We start from the raw sequence: 18,403 nt of genomic DNA, 5'->3' as shown, positions 1-18,403 counted from the left end.
CCACATCCAATCTGTCAGGAAATCCTTACAGCTCTCCCTTTAAAATATATCCGGGGTCCCCCTCTTCTCCCCACCTCCACTGCTGCCACTCTGATCCAAGCCACCACCATATCTTGCCTGAATTATCAAAACAGCCTCCTTGCTGGGCTCTTTGCTTCTGCCCCTGTCCCTGACAATCCAGCACAGCAGAGAAAGGGATCCTGATAAGTTCAGTCATACAGTTCCTACCCTCAACACCCTCCAGTGGCTCCTGTTTCACTCCATTCTCCAGCTCCCCCTCCCTCACTTAGTCACTCCAGACCCACTGGCCACCTCACTGCTCCTTGACCCTGCGAGGCACACTCCCACTTCCGGGCCCTTGGTTTGGAATGACCTCAGTGTCTGCCTGGCTGATTCCCTCATTTCTTTCATATTTTTGCTCAAAGGGCACCTCTTTAACGAGGGCTCTCCTGACCACCCAGTGACCATCCTTCCCAGTCCCTCTCATTCTGCTCTGTTGTTTTCTACAGCATTTGTCACCTTCTGAACCATCATATAATTTACTTATCATATGTATTGCCTGTCTCCCCATTAGAACATAGGCCTTGTGCCTGTGAGGAATTTTGTCTCTTTTGTTCACTGCTGTATCCTTGGCATCTAGAACAGTTCTTGGCACATAGTAGGCCTTCAATAAATATTTGATGAAAGATTGGCTTGATGTTTTAGGGTAAATAACCTAACCAGTTCGGCCCAAACCCAGAGATCCCAGTCCAGGTGCAGGCTCTCAAAACCTGTTCTCACTGGGTTCAACTTGACCTTAAGAGCATTTCCCAAACAGTGATGGGGCATCAGCCATCCCAGAGAAGGAGCCACACCTCTGATTCAGAGGCCCACCCAGTCTTACTGTGTAGGTCCTAGAATTTGGAGGCAACGTAACATATGAGGTTTCCTTCTTTCCACTGCCTTAGGCTTCCTCCAGTAAGACAGAGAGAGACACACACATCTGCTGAACAGGACTTCTGGCATGGAGAAGTCTATGGCTTCCTTTACCTTTCCATAGATGGCCTTTTTGGAGAGGAGGTGGCTGAAGACTTGGAGTCCACAGAGTCTCTCCTGAAAGAAGAGAAATTGGAGATGAGATGCTCTTGTAGGCTAGCATCAGGACCAGTCTAAGGAGATTAGAGGCTGGGGAGAAAGCATCCTGGAGCCAGGCCTGCTGGGCTGAGGATGATGAAGGCCACCTGGACCACAGCTGCCTGGAAGAGAGAGCTCCAGGAGGTCACCCTCACCTACTCCCCATCAAATGGAGAGGGAAAGAAACCAAGATCTGCCAAGCACCTAATACGTGTCAGATATGGTACACGTGCTGTGCCATGTGTTACTAATTATTAGCAACTAATTCTCAGCAGTCCCTTCCTTCCTGCTGTCAGGCAGGCCTTGGCCAGCTGGACTCCATGGAGACTGGAATTCCTGGGACTGTCAGTTCTCATGAGGAGCCAGAAATCAGCTTCAGCCTCCCTTGTGGGCACCTTAAGAGGAAGAGAGAAGCATATGGGCCTTGGAGATAAGAGAGCTGGGTTTAAAATGGCAAGTGAAAAAGCAGTGTACAAACTTAGATGCTTACTGTGCCTGAAATCATGCAAGACAACTAATGCCCATGAGGGAAAAAGATTAAAAGAAAATACACCCACGTGCTAACCATGGTTATATCAGGGTGACCAGATAAGAAGTAAAAAATCCCCCCTCATTTTTCCAAAATGCATGTAGCTACATTCTTTTTATGATATAGAATGCATTTCCCCTTTTATTGGCTTTTTCAAATTAATTTGCTTCTAAATTGTAACTCCCACTCCCCAAGTCACTCACCCAGCTCTCCTTGTAATTCCAGTGCAGGTCTCACCTTCTAACAAACTCTATAATTTGCTTACTTATTTTATGTGTTGTCCGATCACCTCCAATGTAAATTCAAAATTTGGCGGGTTTTGTTCACTGTGGTGGACACTGTCTGTACGGAGCCCACACCATCCCTTGGGCACTCTCTCTCCCCAGTGCACTGAGACCCGAGGGCTTCCTCTTACAAGATCCCCTGAGGAAGGTCTCCATACCAGCCAGTGCCTGCAGGCCAGGCCGGTGGGCTGAAGGTGCTGGGGAGTTAACCCCATGAGCAGCCTTCAACGAGACACACGGGAATAGGTGGGCAAATACCCCCGAGTCCTAGGCTCTCAAGTGGGTCAGCTGAGGAGTGCTCACTGCTTTCCGACGGGCTTCAAGCTCTGGTCGCCCACAGCAGCAACCTGCTCGCTAACACACCCTGTGCGGTTCCCTTCCCTCCCTTCCCTGTCTCACTTCCTCACTCCTCTGTCTGCATTTCCTGAAATCACTTCCCAAATAAACCTCCTGCACCGGAATCCATGTCTCAGGGTCTGCTTCTGGGAAATCTCGTCTAATATACTCAACTGACTTCTCCCAGGTGAACAGAATAGTGCCCGGCACAGAGTAGGTGCTCTACAAACGCTTGTTAAATGCTGTGAAGTCAAACAGTAAAGGAATATAAAAACTAAAAAAGTAGAAAAAGAAACCTCTCCAGAGGTAACAATGCTAAGTTTAATGTCCTTCTTTCCAGATCTTTTTCTACACACACACACACACACACACATATATATATATATATATATATATATATATATATATATATATATATATATATATATATATATATATATATATATATATATATATATATATATATAGTTTATCATTCTAAAAAGGGAGGTAATGACATGAGTTGTAATCCCAGCCCTGCCCCCGGGCAGATCATCTCTTAGCATCCAATTCCCTCACTGGTCAAATGGGGAGAAAAGGACCTACATCTTGGGGCTGGCTGGGAAGAAGACTTTAGATCATTAACATCCCCACAGCCGTTCCAGGCACAAAGAAGTCCTCAATACTCCATAATCCTAGGTATTTGATTTCTTGTTTTCCAGATTATGCAAGATTCCTGCATGGATTTCCAGCTCCTATCTCATCCTCCAAGTGGTCTGGGAGACAGTGGGTGAAGAAATTTCAGGGACCGGCTCTAATTAACCTCTGGACTAGACCCAGCTAGCTCCGGACCTTCACCCCAGCTTAGACACAGTGGGAGGCAGCAGAGAGGGAGAGGGGAGGAGAGACTCTCCTACACATGCCCCCTCCAGTCCCACACTGGCCCTGGGAGTTCCTCTGCAGGGCTCCTCCCGGAGTGCCCCATGTGGACAGACAGGTGCAGGCAGAGCTGGAAGCTGAAATTCTTGCAGCCAGAGAAAGGAGGGAAGACCTGAGTCTCTACCCATCCCCCACCATTTTCTGGCCCTTCCTCATTGCTTTTCTTTCTAGACAAACCAGAAATATTCTGCAGTTTTTGCAAATGATCATTACAAAAATATTCAGGGACATGAAAAAGTGTCTCAGAATACAACAGGAAGATAAAGAAACAGGGACACCTAGTGTACTCCACCCACAGGAATGGGGAAATTATGTATGTAAGTAGACCAGGACTGGGAGGGGAGAGGAAAACAAAGCAGCTTCATTTGTCAGAAGTGGCACATCGTGGAGAAATACTTTTAATTCTAATTTTAAGTTTTACTAATGTGGTTATAGTGTTTATATAATAAATAATACTAACAAATCATCATTAAGAAAACCAAAAAGAAAGGAAGTTCACCAACCGAGCTGAAATAGGACCCCTGCCAACTAGATTCTCCCAGCAAGGTGGGGGGACAACCACCCCCCTCTCTGCTCAGCCACAGTGACAGCTTCATCTCATAGCTCAACCCTTGAAAAGCGAGCTGCATTAACAATTCAACATCTCAGGATGTTGTTAAATGTAAAATGCTGGTTAGAAAACAGTACATATAGTGAGCTTCCAATTTTATTAAGGAAATATAACTATATAACTATATATATATATATTATTAAAAAGATGAAAAAGATATACATCAAAATGTTAACAGTGATTATTTGTTATTTTCTTCTTGTGTTCTAAACTTTCGAAACTTTTTACACTAAATGTGACTCACTGTTGAAATAAATAAATATATGTGAAAAGACTACAAAATGGTATATAGAGTTTAATTCCATTTTAAAACAATAAGTATTTCATGGGTAATGATGACGCATAGGAAAAAATCGAGAGGATGTGAGGGTATAGCTCAGTGGTAGAGCATATACTTAGCATGTACGAGGTCCTGGGTTCAATTCCCAGCATCTCCATTAAAAAAAAGTATGTGTACACATATATGTGTGTGTGTGTGTGTGTGTGTGTGTGTGTGTGTGTGTGTATACACATAAACTTTTTATATAATGAGATAATGATGTTCATTTTTCAGGCCACAGTACTGAATCTCAGAGACTAAGGGTGTTAAGTGATTAACTTCATCCTAGAACTTGGCTTTCTGCTTTCCAACTGTCTTCTCGTCCATACCTGTCATCTTTGCAGGCCTTTAAAAGAAATCCCTTTCCTGATTATCCAGTGGGATTTGGGGATGGAGCAAAATGAAACGTGTTCAGCTGCCATCAGTACCCAGAAGCCAAAACGCCCTATTCCACAGATTAGTCCCATATCCATTTGCGCTCCTCTTCCAATAGTTCAGCCTCTAGTCTTCAACCACACCTCACAAAATCCTGGTCGTTCATTTGCCAAAGTTCTCCATATGTGGCCAGACCAGCCAGAGCATGAATGTCCACAGGGGACTGCACTGGTACACTGGGCCTAGCAATATTCAATAAATATTCACTCTGTGCTGGGCCTGGTGGATCACAGGATCCCTGCCAGCCAACCTCCTAACCCTTTTGGGAAAACCAAACACACCATGTGAAAAGTCAAATGCCATCAGGAGTTTTCCAAGTGGGATACAACTGAAAATTAGCAAAATTAGCAAAATGAAAGGAATAGAACATAGAAAAGATTACAGAACCATTTGACAAGTACTGCATTTTAAAAAGCAGACTACAAAATTGATGATAACTACAGAAAACAAAAAGAAAACAGATAAACCATATACCAAAATACTGAGTGATTGTTTTTGGGTGGTGGGAATATGAGTGATTTTTTCCCTACTTTTTAATATTTTCCATTATTTCTACAACAGATTTTTATCACCTTTGCTCATTTTTTAAAAGAACTATTACTTTTTCAGAGTTCAAAAGCAATACAGAGGGGGAAGGTATAGCTCAGTGGTAGAGCACATGCCTAGCATGCTCAAAGTCCTGGGTTCAATCCCCAGTACCTTCACTAAAAATAAATAAATAAACCTAATTACCTCCCCTCAAAACAAAAAAGGAAACAAACAAAAGCAATACAGGATCATTGTGAAAAAAACCCAACAATACAGATTAAAAATTTTATTGTATAACATAGAATAAACATGAAGTTTCTCTTAATTACAATCACACATATATTTTTGCTTTCTTAAAAATAGTTTCATTATTTCCCCTTATTTCAAAATTGGTACAGATTTGTTGGGAAAAAATTAGAAATACAGAGATTTGCAAAAAGAAGAAGGAAAAAACCTCTCAATCCTCCACCCCAAAATGATCACTATTACCATCCTGGTATATATCATTCACATCTTTTTTCCTATGCATATACATAAAATTCACTTATTTAATTTTTATAGAAATGGGAGGTAATTAGGTTTATTTATTATATTTTTTTACTTAAAATTTTTTTTTAATTTTTAGGGGGTAATTAGGTTTATTATTATTATTACTACTACTACTACTACTACTACTATTATTTTTAGAGGAGGTGCTGGGAATTGAACCTAAGACCTCATGCATGCTAAGCATGTGCTCTACCACTTGTGCTATACCCTCCCCTCTTTTCACAGTTATTTTTACAAGCAAAAATAGGAGTGGTGTGATGGAGGTATGCCTCCCTCTTGGTCAAGAATCACCCCTCTTATAGCATCATTTCCTAAAGTGTTCTCCACAGAACATCTATTATATAGGATTATAATAAGCATTCAGTTAAAAAGGGTTTGGAGGGAAAAATGTTTCAGAAACCCCAGCTGAAAAATGTTACCCACAGAACATATCATCTTTGTTTAATCTGATTAATTCCTCAAAATGAGTTCCTTGTAGTGGATATATTGGGTGAAGAGGTATGTAATTAAAAACACTGGTCTATCAGGGATCACATTGTCTATTATCTAGTCTCACTCCTTATCTATTAGATGACCTCTCCCCAAGGGATTAAGCGATCTTTTTAGTTACAGGGAATACGTAGGACTTACTTATACATCCATGAAGGCTTTTATCTACCATCATGGATAAAGCATTTGGGTCAATCAGAAAGTCATGCAATTTGAGGGACCCTGGCTGGGGTGGGCAAGGGGGATGGGTGCAGAGCTGAGGCCTCAGTAGTGGTCTGGGGGTCCAACAGACAAAGATGGGAATCCCACTCTGTCCCATCATGGCTGTGTGATCGATCTTGGGTAAGATTCTGCTCCCCAAACTTCAGCTTCCTCATCACTATGTTAATCTTGCATCCTGCTACCTTGCTGAATTCTTTTATCAGCTCTAGCAGTTTTTGTGTGGAGCTTTTAGGGTTTTCTATATATAGTATCATGTCATCCACATTTAGTGACAGTTTTACCTCTTCTTTTCCAATTTGGATCCCTTTTATTTCTTTTTCTTGCCTGACTGCTGTGGCTAGGACTTCCAAGATTATGTTGAATAGAAGTGGTAAGAATGGGCATCCTTGTCTTGTTCCAGATTTTAGTGGGAAGGCTTTCGGTTTTTCCCCACTGAGTACTATGCTGGCTGTAGTTTTGTCATAACTACATCGCTAAATGGCAGTTTTGAATAAAAAGCCAACAAAATGTTTTTCCTTCTCTGTGGACAAGTAAGTTCCTAGCCCCACTTACCTGGAACCCTGACCACGGTGGAAACTCAGCTGCATTACGAGGCGATCTTGCTTCTAGTACAAATGAGTCCTGACTGGTAAATTGTATCTACATGGCAAGGGCGATGAAAGTAAGTGGAAAACCACAACTTCAGGGCTACCCCAAGTGCAGTGAATCTTGTAAATGGTTGTCACCCTTGCTGGGATCCTGGAAGCTTTGTCTATGGGACAGTTATAAGACTTGGGACATGGAAATTCTAAGTCAAGAGGTTCCTACCTATTGAGGTCTCATTCCCTGCACCTGTACTGTAACCTGCATGGGCCAGAGAATAGCTCTGGATGCTGCATTGTCCCCTATGAGAACTCCTGGTGGTGAGAAACACCTGAGGCTGCCCTGCTAGCACACTGCTTCCCCTGTCCCTGCATCCTTCTAGGTGAATCCCGTGCCACTGACAGCCTATTTGGGTCACGTGAATCTGTCTGGTTTAGCCAAGAAGCCTCCCAGAGGGGGTGCTGCAGGAGATGACAATAACCACCTCCTGGGTGTGAGGATTAAATGTCACTGTGTAACAGAGCTGCTGCCAGAGTATGTGACAAGCGTTGGCCCCCCCTTCTCTCCATCCCAGGAAAAATACCTGTCTTTGGGCTCTTCCACGTGTTTTTTCCTTGGTGGAGAAAGGCTTGTCTCTGGCTTCCAACTGGAACAGTCAAGCCCTTTTTCCTTCTTTTTTGCTCTTACTCTTCCCTCTCCTTTTTCTCCTTTGGGAGGCGCTGGGGAGTCTAAAAACAAAATGGTGACATTGTTCCTCAACTCTCCCAGTCTCAGCCAAACCCTGGACTTTGGGGAGGAAGGAGCAAAGGGCAGGGACTGGGACAGCCTCCCCCTCCCCGCAAAAGTACACATTTAGACACAAATGCATATACAATATGCACGTGCGTACAAACCCAAGCTCACACATGGACACAGAAAGACATTTGCACACACCTATGCCCATATTCATACCAACGTGTGCATACAGACATGTATACACAGAAATACACACATAGGGATATGTACACAAAAACTCACCCATCTACAAATCTCACACTTGTGTAGACAAACGCTGGCACTTCTGCTAGAGGCCCTCTGTCACTTAAGTCATTCAACAACCACACACCGAATGCCTGCTATAAGCCAGGCACCGTCCATCCCAAGCGTTGGGAGAGAAACTTGGCCCAAGGCAATCTTGCCCCTCTCACCTAGCAGTCGCTTCCAGTTTCTGATGAGGACTTTGGCCAAGGACACCACCTCCTTGTCAGAGCAGTGCTTGCGGACCCCATTAACGGCTACTCCAATCCTGGTGGTCTGCAAAGAGGGGGTTAGAGGCCGGTCTGGGAATGCACATACTGGATTGGCTCCCTAATTGCAAGACCTGTCCCAGCTCAACTACTCTCTTCCACTGGCCTAGCCTCTCCGGAGCCCCAGCTCAGACCTGTGGCCAAGATAATAACCCTGACCTTATAACTGAGGCCATGACCTGCTGCTCTTAGTAAGGTCCAGGGCCCAAGGCCCAGCCCCCTGCTCTGATGGGTAACTGTGGCTTTGGGGAGAAGCCAAGGTGGTGGTGGGTCTGGCTAATGACCAGGACCCCTCCTCATTTTCTGCCCTCTGCTGTCTTTGAGTTCAAGTTTCAGTTTAAGACACAGCTCTGGCTACTATAGCTTGGGTATTTGTTAAGTTTTCAGGGCCAAGAGCTTCTGGTAAAGTCTGAGAGTACATGGGTAACACACGGAGGATCTAAAAATGGAGGACTTTTCCTTCTCCCTGGGCCACTGGCCTCCTGGATCCCACAGGCCCAGGGCCTTGGGAATTGGGAAATTCAAGGAGAGCAAGGCAGTCTTTTCCTCCTGACCCAGAAGGCCCCACGTGCTTGGAAGATATCCTGCCACCATCTAAAAGCCTCGATTCCCACCCTCAGACAACCTTGAAGGTCCTCCCAGCAGAAATCCTTCCCAGACCACATCCTTCGAGGGCTCCCCCACCAGGGTCCTTCTCTGCCCAACAAGGTTGCCCTCCAACCCAGGCGCTGCCCCGGGGCTTCCTGTCCCCCCACCTGGAGGAGCTGGATGGACATCTGACAGCTGTTCAGCTTCTTCAGAAGGTCGAGGGCCCCTTCCTGTGGGAGGCCACAAGGTGAGCGCTGAGGCCTGTGGGTTCTGCCTCAGGCCCCTCTCTGACCATTGTATGATCTCAGTGGGAAGGAGGAGGCAGGAGGTAGGGAGGAGACTGTTCCAGCGGCAGGACACAGGTACACAAGGACACAGGACACACAAGTGGTCAAAGGACAGACAGGGAACAGGAAGGAGGAGAGAAGGAAAAGCGTCTGCCCCAGACCAGCTGTCTGACTCCACCTCTTACTGCCTAGCTGGGTTCAAGCCCCTCTGAACCAGAGTCCAGCCTGAACCACTCAGCCTGACCCCCAGCCATGGGTTCCGCTGTTCCTTCCCCAGGGCATGCTCTCCCCTTCCCCATCTCTTCCTCTAAAGTTAATTCCTTCACAGCTTATTGCTTCTGCTTTCATGTCCACATCTGGCTCCCCTCACTTCCCAACTGTCAGCTTCTGTAGGTTGAGGACCATGGCTTTTTTTTTAAAAAAACAGTTTTATTGAGGTATAATTGACATACAATAAACCACACATACTATAGGCTACAACGTGATGAGTTTTGATATATGTGCACACCCCTGAAACCATCACCACAATCAAGATAAGAATACAGTCAGCATCCCCAGCACTTTCCTTGTGTCCCTTCAGATTCCATCCCTCCCTACACCCCCAACCCCAGGCCACCACTATTCTGCTTTCTCTCACTATAGGTGAGCTTGCATTTTTAAGGGTTTTACAGAAAGTGACTGTAATGGATTCTTTGTCTGGCTTCTTTCACTCAGTGTAATTATTTTGAGATTCATCCATATTGCTGCACAGCTGAACAGTTCCATTTTACTACTGAGTTGTTTTCTATTGTATGCACACACCACAATTTGTTTATCCATTCACTTTAACGTTAATGGGACTGCAGGTAGTTTCCAGCTTGGGGTGACTACAAATAAAGCTGCTGGAAATATTCCCGTACAAGACTTTGTATGGACATATACTTTCTTTTCTCTCAGGTAAAGAGGACTGTTTAATCTCTGAGAACTCCGGGTTCAGCAACAGCCCCGTGCTCCCTGAATGGGTGAATAAAGCAGAAAGTAGAAGGTGGGAGGGGAGAGAGGGAGGGGAAGAAAGGAGATGCAGACGTGAAAATTGGAACAACCCCTGACCCATTTCCATTTCAGCCTTCTCCTTCCCATGCACTTCCTAGAAGCCAGCCTAGGCCTCCTGTCCGGAGACTGGTTCCCTGGGGAGCACCAGCTGACTCCATCCTGTATGCCCCTTGCCCTGGCCCCACTGCCAGCTGCCAACCCCTGCCCTACCAGGCTTCCTGGGCCATGTCCCAGGGGCTGCCCTCCTCAGCCTTCCTTAGAACTTGAGTTCACAGTCTGTTTTCAGAGGGGTGAACTGTGGATGAGTGTGCATGTGAACTTGTGGGCATATAACTGCCTGTACCACTAATTAAAGGCTTACTGTCTGCTGGGCACTGTTCCAAGTATTCTACATGCATTATCTCCCTTAAATCTTGCAATGACCCTATGAGGTAGGTCTTATTACTATTCCCATTTTCACAGAAGAGAAATCCAAGACACAGAGGTGAATTTGCCCAAAGTTACAAGGAACTGACCTGGGATTCTTACTCAGGCCTTTCAGGTTCGAACCACTATACAACCGTGTAGGTAGGTATGGACATAGATCTGTCTGAATGTGTACAATCATGGAAATTTCAGCACGAACAAGTACACTGGTATGTTGGTCAGTGTTAAGCAACAAGCTCTCAAAGGAAGAAATTCGTCTGTAGTGTTTGCCAATTTCCTAATGTCAAGCTACCGAGATGCTGCCACTGCACTGAAGGAGGTATTGGGAAGAGATGTGTGACATGAGACCACTGCTCAGTACTTCCACCATATTGATATAACAGAATTAAATAACCTCCAGACCACAGATGACAGTAAAATGTAATAAAATAATAAGGAAGTAATGACTTTGGAGTTCTTATATGACCTTTGTTTTTAACATAATTTATTTAATTGTAAGCATATAATTTAATGTTAAAAACAATGGCTGTACTTAATAACTGGTTTGCAAAATTCCTGAAAGTTCAACAATTGGGTTTAAGCCAGTTCCAGCTCACCACTGGGCATGAGTCTCCGTGTGTCACACTGTATAACTGGGTCATGGTGGAGAAGAGCCATGAGCCCCAGTTGTAGCTGGGCTCACAAAGTTGTGCAAATGTTGCCAGGTGTGTCTCTCCACATGTGCATATGGCATACGCAGCCAGCAGGATCTCTGGTCCAGTGGGAGCTGATGTTTTTATCTGTCTTTGTGGGATGATGCCTGAGTTATGTCTGAACATGTAAGTGCGGCTGTTCGCTAAGTTTGTAGCTTTGCATGTCTGGGTGTAGCTGATTGTGTGCATGCACTTGTGTAGGCATGTGTGTAGTTGTCTTTGTGTATCTTTCTACAAATATAATGGTCAGTGTGTCAGTCATGTCAGGGTCAGTGACACATCTCACGCAGTTATGTTCATTGTTGCTTGTTTAGCAATATTGTGTGTGGCTGCATGTATGTAGTTATGTTTGTTATATGTGATTACGTGCATGTGTAGCTGTGACTCCTGGTGTTAGGCTGTTTGAAGCTATTACAGTTGGTGCATGCTCACAGCATCTGACAAAAGCCCTAAGTTGCTGGGATTTCAGGAGCTGGCAGTAAACTCCGGGCCTGAGCTGCAACGTGGAAGATCCGTCTTACTACAGGAAGTGTGCCCTCCTCTCCCAAACCACCACTGGGCGGGTCCACTGTCGCTCCCAGAGCAGGCCCCACCTTTCTCTGTCACATGCCCAGAGTTCTGTGCCCACCCAGATGCTGCCAAGAACCCAGGCGCAGACGTGGCTGCAGACTGGCTCCTTGCTACAGGGACCCTGTGGCCAGACTTGCATTTTTCCTGGAGAGAGCTCTGGGTACTTCCACAGGAACCCTTGACAAGGGATACCATTTCTTCTTCCCATTTCACAGAAGAGGAAATCGAGGCCAGAGAGGGAAAGTAGAGTGGTGGGTCTAGGTCCAAAAAAGGAGTGAGGGGAGGCCAGGGCATGTCCCTTCCTCCTCAGTCAAGCTGCCTTTCTCCTAAGCCAGGTCTCCTAAGCTTCCCTATCCCTCCACCCCTCCCCGACTCTCACCCAGAGGCCCAGAATCTTCTGGTCCAAATCTGGGGCCACTAAGGGGCAGGCCTGGGATAACCTGAGGTGGAATCTGGTTCAGGAGACCTGGGCTGGGCTCTGCTGCCCCCCAGTTGGGAAAATGCTCCCGATGACTTGAGGCTCAGTTTCACTGACATTGGAGCATCCCGGGACCGGGGCTCCCAACACTGCAGGTTTCTGTGTTTCCTCTGATTGTGCAAAAGCAGATGTCACTCTCTAACCCTTCCCAAGCACCAGTCCAAGTCTTCCTAAGGGCTTCACATCTTTTCCACCCTCACCACTACCAGCAGAGACAAAAATCCAGTGACACTCCTTCCCAGGAAGAAGGTAATCTCATCTTCTTACAGATGAAGAAACTGAGGCTCTGGTCTTTATATGGGCACCAACTCATTACTGCCCATGTCTACTCTGGGGCTCCCTGACATTCCATGGATCCAGCAACCCTCCCTCCTCCCACCCTTAGGGTCCATCGTTTTTCCAAGCTCCTAGGATTACAAAATATGCTGGAAACGCAGGTCTTGCTCCAGGACGTGGTTATGGATGGTGGGAGGAGGAGAGCCCTAGGACAGAGTGAAGTAGGGGGGCATGACCGCTGGACTAGCCTCCCCTTTCTTCCCTCTCCTGGTGAGCCCTGGCCCTCCCTGTCCCAAGGCCAAGTTTGCTGGCTAGGCAACTGGGCTGCAGCTAGCTTGAGGCAAAGATCACGGGGAGGATCAAATATTAACTTCAAGTCAGCCCGCGCTTGAGGACTCCTGGCACTGAGCACTCAGGCACCCACAGGTACGGCCGCCAGGCCTGATTCCCCTCAACCTCTGGGTCCCGCTCTCCCCCCAGCTTCCCCTGCCCCCAGCCCAGGCCTCCAGCCGGCCCGTCTTCCCCCGCCCCGCGGGCCCCGTGGGCGCAGCGGCTGCCCGACACCTGTTCGGCTCCCGCCCGCCCCGGCCCCACCCCGCGGCCAAGGAAAGGGAGAGTTGCAAACAGAACAGCTCCTGGAGCCTCAAGTTGTGGGGTTGCGGGATCCGAGGCCCTTCGCTTTTCTACACCAGATCCTCTCTTGGGCTGCGGGGCAGATGCGGCTCAGCTCAAGTTCAGCTCAACTTTCTTTGCCCCTTCCTGGGCCACCCAGGATTTTGTCCCCCACCATCCCAACCCGTTCCCGCAGTCGCCGTCGCTCCCCTGGCTTTGCACACGCCGTGTCCCGGGGCTCCGAAAGTCCTTTTCCAGGTCCCGGTCTTTTCACTCTCTTTCCCGCGCCCTGCACAAGCTCCCCAGGGGCCCCAACTCTGCACATCCAGACCGACGTGCACAAGCTCGGTCTTCGGGGCCCGCACGACACCCCCGGTGCCCCGGGCCAAGCACACTCGCAGACTTCGAGGTGCCAGCAGTCCCCAAGGGGCGCTCAGTCCAGCCCCGGCCGCGCCTCCCTCGGGTCCCTGAGTCCCGCACGCGCCTCCCGGGCGCCCAGCCAGCACGCGCCCCCGGGACTCCCGGCTCGCACGCGCCGTGCCTCCCGGGGGCTGTGGCCCGAACTCTGCAGCCTCACCGTGTTCTTTCTGGCCACCATCTTCTCCAGCTTCTTGGCGATCCTCAGGAGCTCCTCTTCTTGGCCCATGTCGGCCCGCGACGCCCGGCGGGGCGCGGGTCGCAGGGGCCGCAGCCAGACTTCAGGGGTGGGAGGCGCAAAGGCGGCGGGTGCGCCACCCGCGCGGGCCCAAACACACCCGACACGCACGGCCGGCGGGGGCGGGGCTCTCCCCCACACCCCCTCGGCCGCCCGCCTCCCGACAGTGGGGGAGGGGTGGCGTGCACTAAATATAGACTTCAAGGACTCGCCCGGGCAAAGATTGCCCGCGCTCGCCAGTCGGGCCTCCTGAGAGGGACAGACTGGGACAGCGGGCCCTGCGCCTCAGGCTGGTCCTGGGGGAGCCGGGAGCTGAAGGGAGGTTTGGGAAGGAAGGCTCTAGCGAGTGGGGAGGCTGTCGTCCCGGGACACAGGAGTCCTGGGCTCCCGTGTCTCTGCACCATTGCCGCCCAAAGCGTGCCTGTGTCCAAGTGGAGGCAATTTGGTGCACTCGAATTATATTATTTTTGCATGATCATTAAATCCAACTCTATCCTAACCTGTGCTCACTCATTTGTGCACACAGCCTGTGCACACGCGTGTATCTAGGCCCACTGTAGCCGTCAATTTGGTTTGTTACAACAAGGTTTTGCATTTCCAACAAGCTCCCCGAGTGCTACTGGTGCTGCTGGTCCCACGCCTGCACTCTGAATAGTGAGAGCTTGGGAGATTCTTAAGTGCACCAAACTTCAAAAAATATGGATCCAAGTGCATGGATGCTCTTTATTTATTCAGGGTCAGAACACTGCCTCCCCAGTGGGATTGGGTCTGGAAGGGAGGAGACGAAACAGTGCCCCCACAGCTGTGCACACAACTGTGTTCCTGTGGAAGGACCTTTCAAGTGTTCCCAGCAGACCCAGATCCCTTCCTAAACAAGTGAGCTTAATTGACAGAAAATAATCTATGTGTGGGGAGGGAGAGGCTACTTATGGGCCTGGAGTGGATGCATGAAAAGTGGTCCACAGTGTGTGCAGGGTAGGGAGCTGTAGGTTGGGGTGTTCAATGAAATCTCCAGACTTCCGGGAGAGAACTTTAGAGAACCCCAATCCCTGGTCACAGAATGTACTTGTCTGGTTTCTGATGACAAACTGAAATTAAAATGGAATGATCACAGTTCAAGCATACAAAAATGAAGTCGGGTGGCCATTGAGGATCTGGTCTCAGACACATCTCTGCACCACTGATAACCTGAACTTTCTTTGAACTGTACGAGACCCAAGGACACTACCAAGAGTACTCAGAACAACACCTGCCAGCTGCAAACCTTATGGTCTCAAGTTCTCCCCTTGTAACTGTGTAACCATTTCAGACCCCGACTGATCCTTGCTTAATAAGCACCTTACTTCTTGCCAGCTCCTAGGGGGAGGGTATAGCTCAGTGGTAGGATGCCTGCTTAGCCAGGACCTCCATGAAAGAAAAATGGAAAGAAACCTAATGACCTCCCCCTCAAAAAGAAAAAAAATTAAAAACACAAGAAATTTATAATTCTTGATAACAAAGAGTTCCTGTAACTAACTGTAACCTTGTGGTTTTTGTCTTTATAGGCCTCCTCCATTTTGTAGTCACGCAGAACAAAAAATTCAAATGCTTCTTGAATCTGTGTCTCTCAGGCTGCAGGGCTAACAACTCCCAAATAAACACCTTTTCTCTCCAATCAGGTCTCCATTTCTAAAATTTTGACTAACACTTCTAACTGCTGCTGTGTGACCTGGGACCAAAGTAGGAAGGAGTGAGTTTTTCATTTATTCAACAAATATGTATTGAATGTCCAAGCAACGAGCAAGACAGACCCAGTCCCAGAAAGCTTGAAACTTAGTCTGTGGGTAAGAAAAAGCTTAAACAAATGTAGACATCATCAATTCTACATTATCACAACTGAGGTGAGGGTCAGGAAGAAGTGGGGGATACCTTATGGACATATTTGAGGGGACCTGTACCAGTCGGGGTGTCATGTCTGAAGAAATGAAGTTTAAACTTTAGGCAGAAGTGCTGAGTAGGAGTTGAGGGGAGGAGGAGGAAAGTTAACATAAGAGAAGAAGAAACATTCATTCATTCATGTATTTATTGAGCACCTAGTATGTGCCAGGCAGTTTTAGCCTTGAGCATCCTGAGAGGGAAAAAACAGTCCTCCTGGAGTTCCGAATGTGCAGAGCTTAGGGAAGGGAGGGTGCTTGGTGTGTCAGGGTTGAAAGAACCAAAAAATTGGTGTGTCTACAGCACAGAAGTAAGAGGAGTGTGGGGAGGGGAGAGGCAGAAAGTCAGAGGTGGGTGGGGCCTAACCACGCAAAGCACTGTAGGCCACTTTTAGGTTAGACTAAAACCTCTCAGCCAACCCCCCAGGCAAACCCCTCTGGGTTGAAGGGACAGCTGTCTGCAATTACTTAGGATTGCCTTATAAAAAAAAGCAGCTTTGATTTTCCTCAAACTTCCACCCAGTTCCCACCGTGAGTTGTGTGACGTCCAAAGAAGACAATACTTCATCGGGGTTTGAGAGATCCTAAGAAAACATGGGGTTCAATCCCTTCCTTGAACAGACTGGAAGCCTGAGTCCCAGTAAGGCCCAGAGTTGCACTGCTCAACCATATCAGACATGGTTGGGATCCACTATTATCCTCTCCGCCTACCTGTCCACCTGGAGGTCACCAGCAGGCCATGGCTGGACATGCCTCCAACAGCTCCCTGCATCTGACTGCAGGCTTCAGGGCAGGCTGAAAGTTAAGAATTAGGAAATAACACCCCCAGAAAGGATCCTTGAACCACTGAGAGACCAGAGTTGGTGATAAATACACCACTTTCTTCACTCTTGATGGGACGAGTTGAAGGCATGTTCTACCCAATATAGTCTCTCAAAGGTCTCCAACTCAATATACCTTTGTTGCTCACGGTGGCACCCCCTCATTAATATACTCTTTACTGCTTTTTGACCTTCTGTTTCAGTTCCCTACTCCTTCATTATGCTTCCTGAGATCACCTCACAAATAAGTAACTTTCCCCAAACCCTTGTCTCGGGAGATAAAACTGAAGCAGAGACTGCGGCAGAGCCAAACTGCAAGTCTCCAGACTCCTAGTCCAGTGCTCTTTCCTTACACCAGGGTTTCCCAGCCTTGACACTACGGATATTTTGGACTGGACAATTCGCTGTTTTGGGGGTGGGGGTGGCCTGTGTATGGTAGGATGTTTAGCAGCATCCCTGAATTCTAGCCACTAGATGCCAGCAGCGCCTTCCAGTTGGGGACAATAAATATTTCTGTCTTGCCAAATGTCTCCTGGGGCAAAATCACCCCTCGTTGCAAAACACTGCTCTGCACTAGGCTGTCCCCCTTACCAGGTCCAGAGACAGAATTCCAAGCCCTAAAACCCCCTTCCCTGTGGCTCTTCAGAGCACAGAAATGAAGCCACCGGAATTTATCAAAAAATCTTTTATTAGAGATGAGTGAAATAATAAGTCTGAGATGAACAAAACCAGACACCAGGGGCTCTGAAAACAACACTGCTCTTGTGGGAGCACAGACCTGTCAGATCTCCAGGGTAAACAGCCTGGCCTCCCAGGCCAGGCTGCTGCACTGGCCATTGGCATCCTTTGGCTTCCCTGTTTGTCCTGGTCCATCCCTGCCAGGGCTCAGCGCCCAGTGCCCATAAAGCTGATGTGTTAGAGATTGATGATGGCTTAGGTGTATCTGTTTTCCAATATGGGGCTGAAAGCAATGGTGGGTTTTCTGGCACTAGGAAGCAGAATCTGTAAGTTTCTGCTCTCCCACTTCTATCCCTCTCCTTTCTTGGCCCTTTCCTCCCCTGAGACTGGAAGGCTCCTGAGTTGACCAAGAGAAAGAGGAGAGAAGTATGGATTAATCCTTCCAGACCATTCTTTTCCTTCTTGCTAAATCAATGAGAGCAGGCAAATAGGGGTGAGCTCTACTCTACTTCCTGGCTGGGGAATCTAGCAGAGGTCCCCCACAAGGCTGTGCTGTCCCTCAAAAGGAGTGATAATCAGAATATTTATTTAACAGCCAGTACAGCATGGGCACTGACCAACCAGAATGGATATGGGCAGGACACAAGTGCAGTGTTACTCAGGTGTAAGCCAACTGATTGTCATTCTGCCCCTGATCCCAGAACCATCCTCTGGAATCTAGCCCTGCCCATTTCCAAGCCTAATTCTTGGGACCAGCTGCCCAGAAAGAGACCACATCTGCAGGACCCTTGTCTTATTCCTGTGGCGTGTGTAATGCCTAGCACAGGAATGGACAAAGAGCTGGAGCTCAGTCAAAGAATATAAGGCTAATGAATGGCTGAGAAGCCAGTCCCTAGTCTGGCAGAATCCCTGGTCTGCAGAATGATGAAGGCAGGCTGGAGCTCCCCAGACTGATGGAAGAAACACAGCCCTGGTCTGATGAGCTCTGAACGCTGGGCTCTGCATCCGGGTGGTTTAGGCACGCGAGGGCCAGCAAGGAGCTACTCTTGCAAAAGCTGCACAGAACTTGTCGAGAGAACCCCAGTCCTTGAGCCATCTCCTTCAGTGAAGCCACCCTGGGGAGACAAGGAGGAAAATTGACATTTCCTAAGCACCTATTATATAGCAGCTGTTTA

At 47.8% G+C, this 18,403-nt stretch overlaps 2 protein-coding genes across 3 annotated transcripts in view; both read right to left on the bottom strand.

The window, feature by feature from the left end:
* Positions 1 to 13,913, bottom strand: part of TCEA3 (transcription elongation factor A3) — a 32,810-nt gene extending 18,897 nt beyond the window's left edge. The window contains exons 1-5 of one of the 2 annotated variants that reach the window (XM_064493938.1): positions 13,739 to 13,913; positions 8,956 to 9,018; positions 8,102 to 8,207; positions 7,498 to 7,642; positions 1,030 to 1,092 (exon numbers count right to left, since the gene is read on the bottom strand). In XM_064493938.1, the coding sequence (XP_064350008.1) occupies positions 1,030 to 1,092; positions 7,498 to 7,642; positions 8,102 to 8,207; positions 8,956 to 9,018; positions 13,739 to 13,807 (446 nt within the window). In that variant the 5' untranslated portion in view covers positions 13,808 to 13,913. The remainder of the gene's footprint in view (positions 1 to 1,029; positions 1,093 to 7,497; positions 7,643 to 8,101; positions 8,208 to 8,955; positions 9,019 to 13,738) is intronic. The other variant, XM_064493939.1, reaches the window with a different exon arrangement.
* A 3,307-nt stretch (positions 13,914 to 17,220) lies between these two features.
* ASAP3 (ArfGAP with SH3 domain, ankyrin repeat and PH domain 3) overlaps positions 17,221 to 18,403 on the bottom strand; it is a 43,424-nt gene continuing 42,241 nt past the window's right edge. Inside the window, exon 25 of the mRNA XM_031464333.2 lies at positions 17,221 to 18,343. The gene's annotated coding sequence lies outside the window, so the exon portion shown is untranslated. The remainder of the gene's footprint in view (positions 18,344 to 18,403) is intronic.

This window comes from Camelus dromedarius, chromosome 14, assembly GCF_036321535.1.
Source record: "Camelus dromedarius isolate mCamDro1 chromosome 14, mCamDro1.pat, whole genome shotgun sequence".
Classification (NCBI taxonomy): Eukaryota; Metazoa; Chordata; class Mammalia; order Artiodactyla; family Camelidae; genus Camelus; species Camelus dromedarius.
The sequence above is the reverse complement of the archived record's forward strand: the minus strand, read 5'-3'. Positions and strand labels throughout refer to the sequence as shown.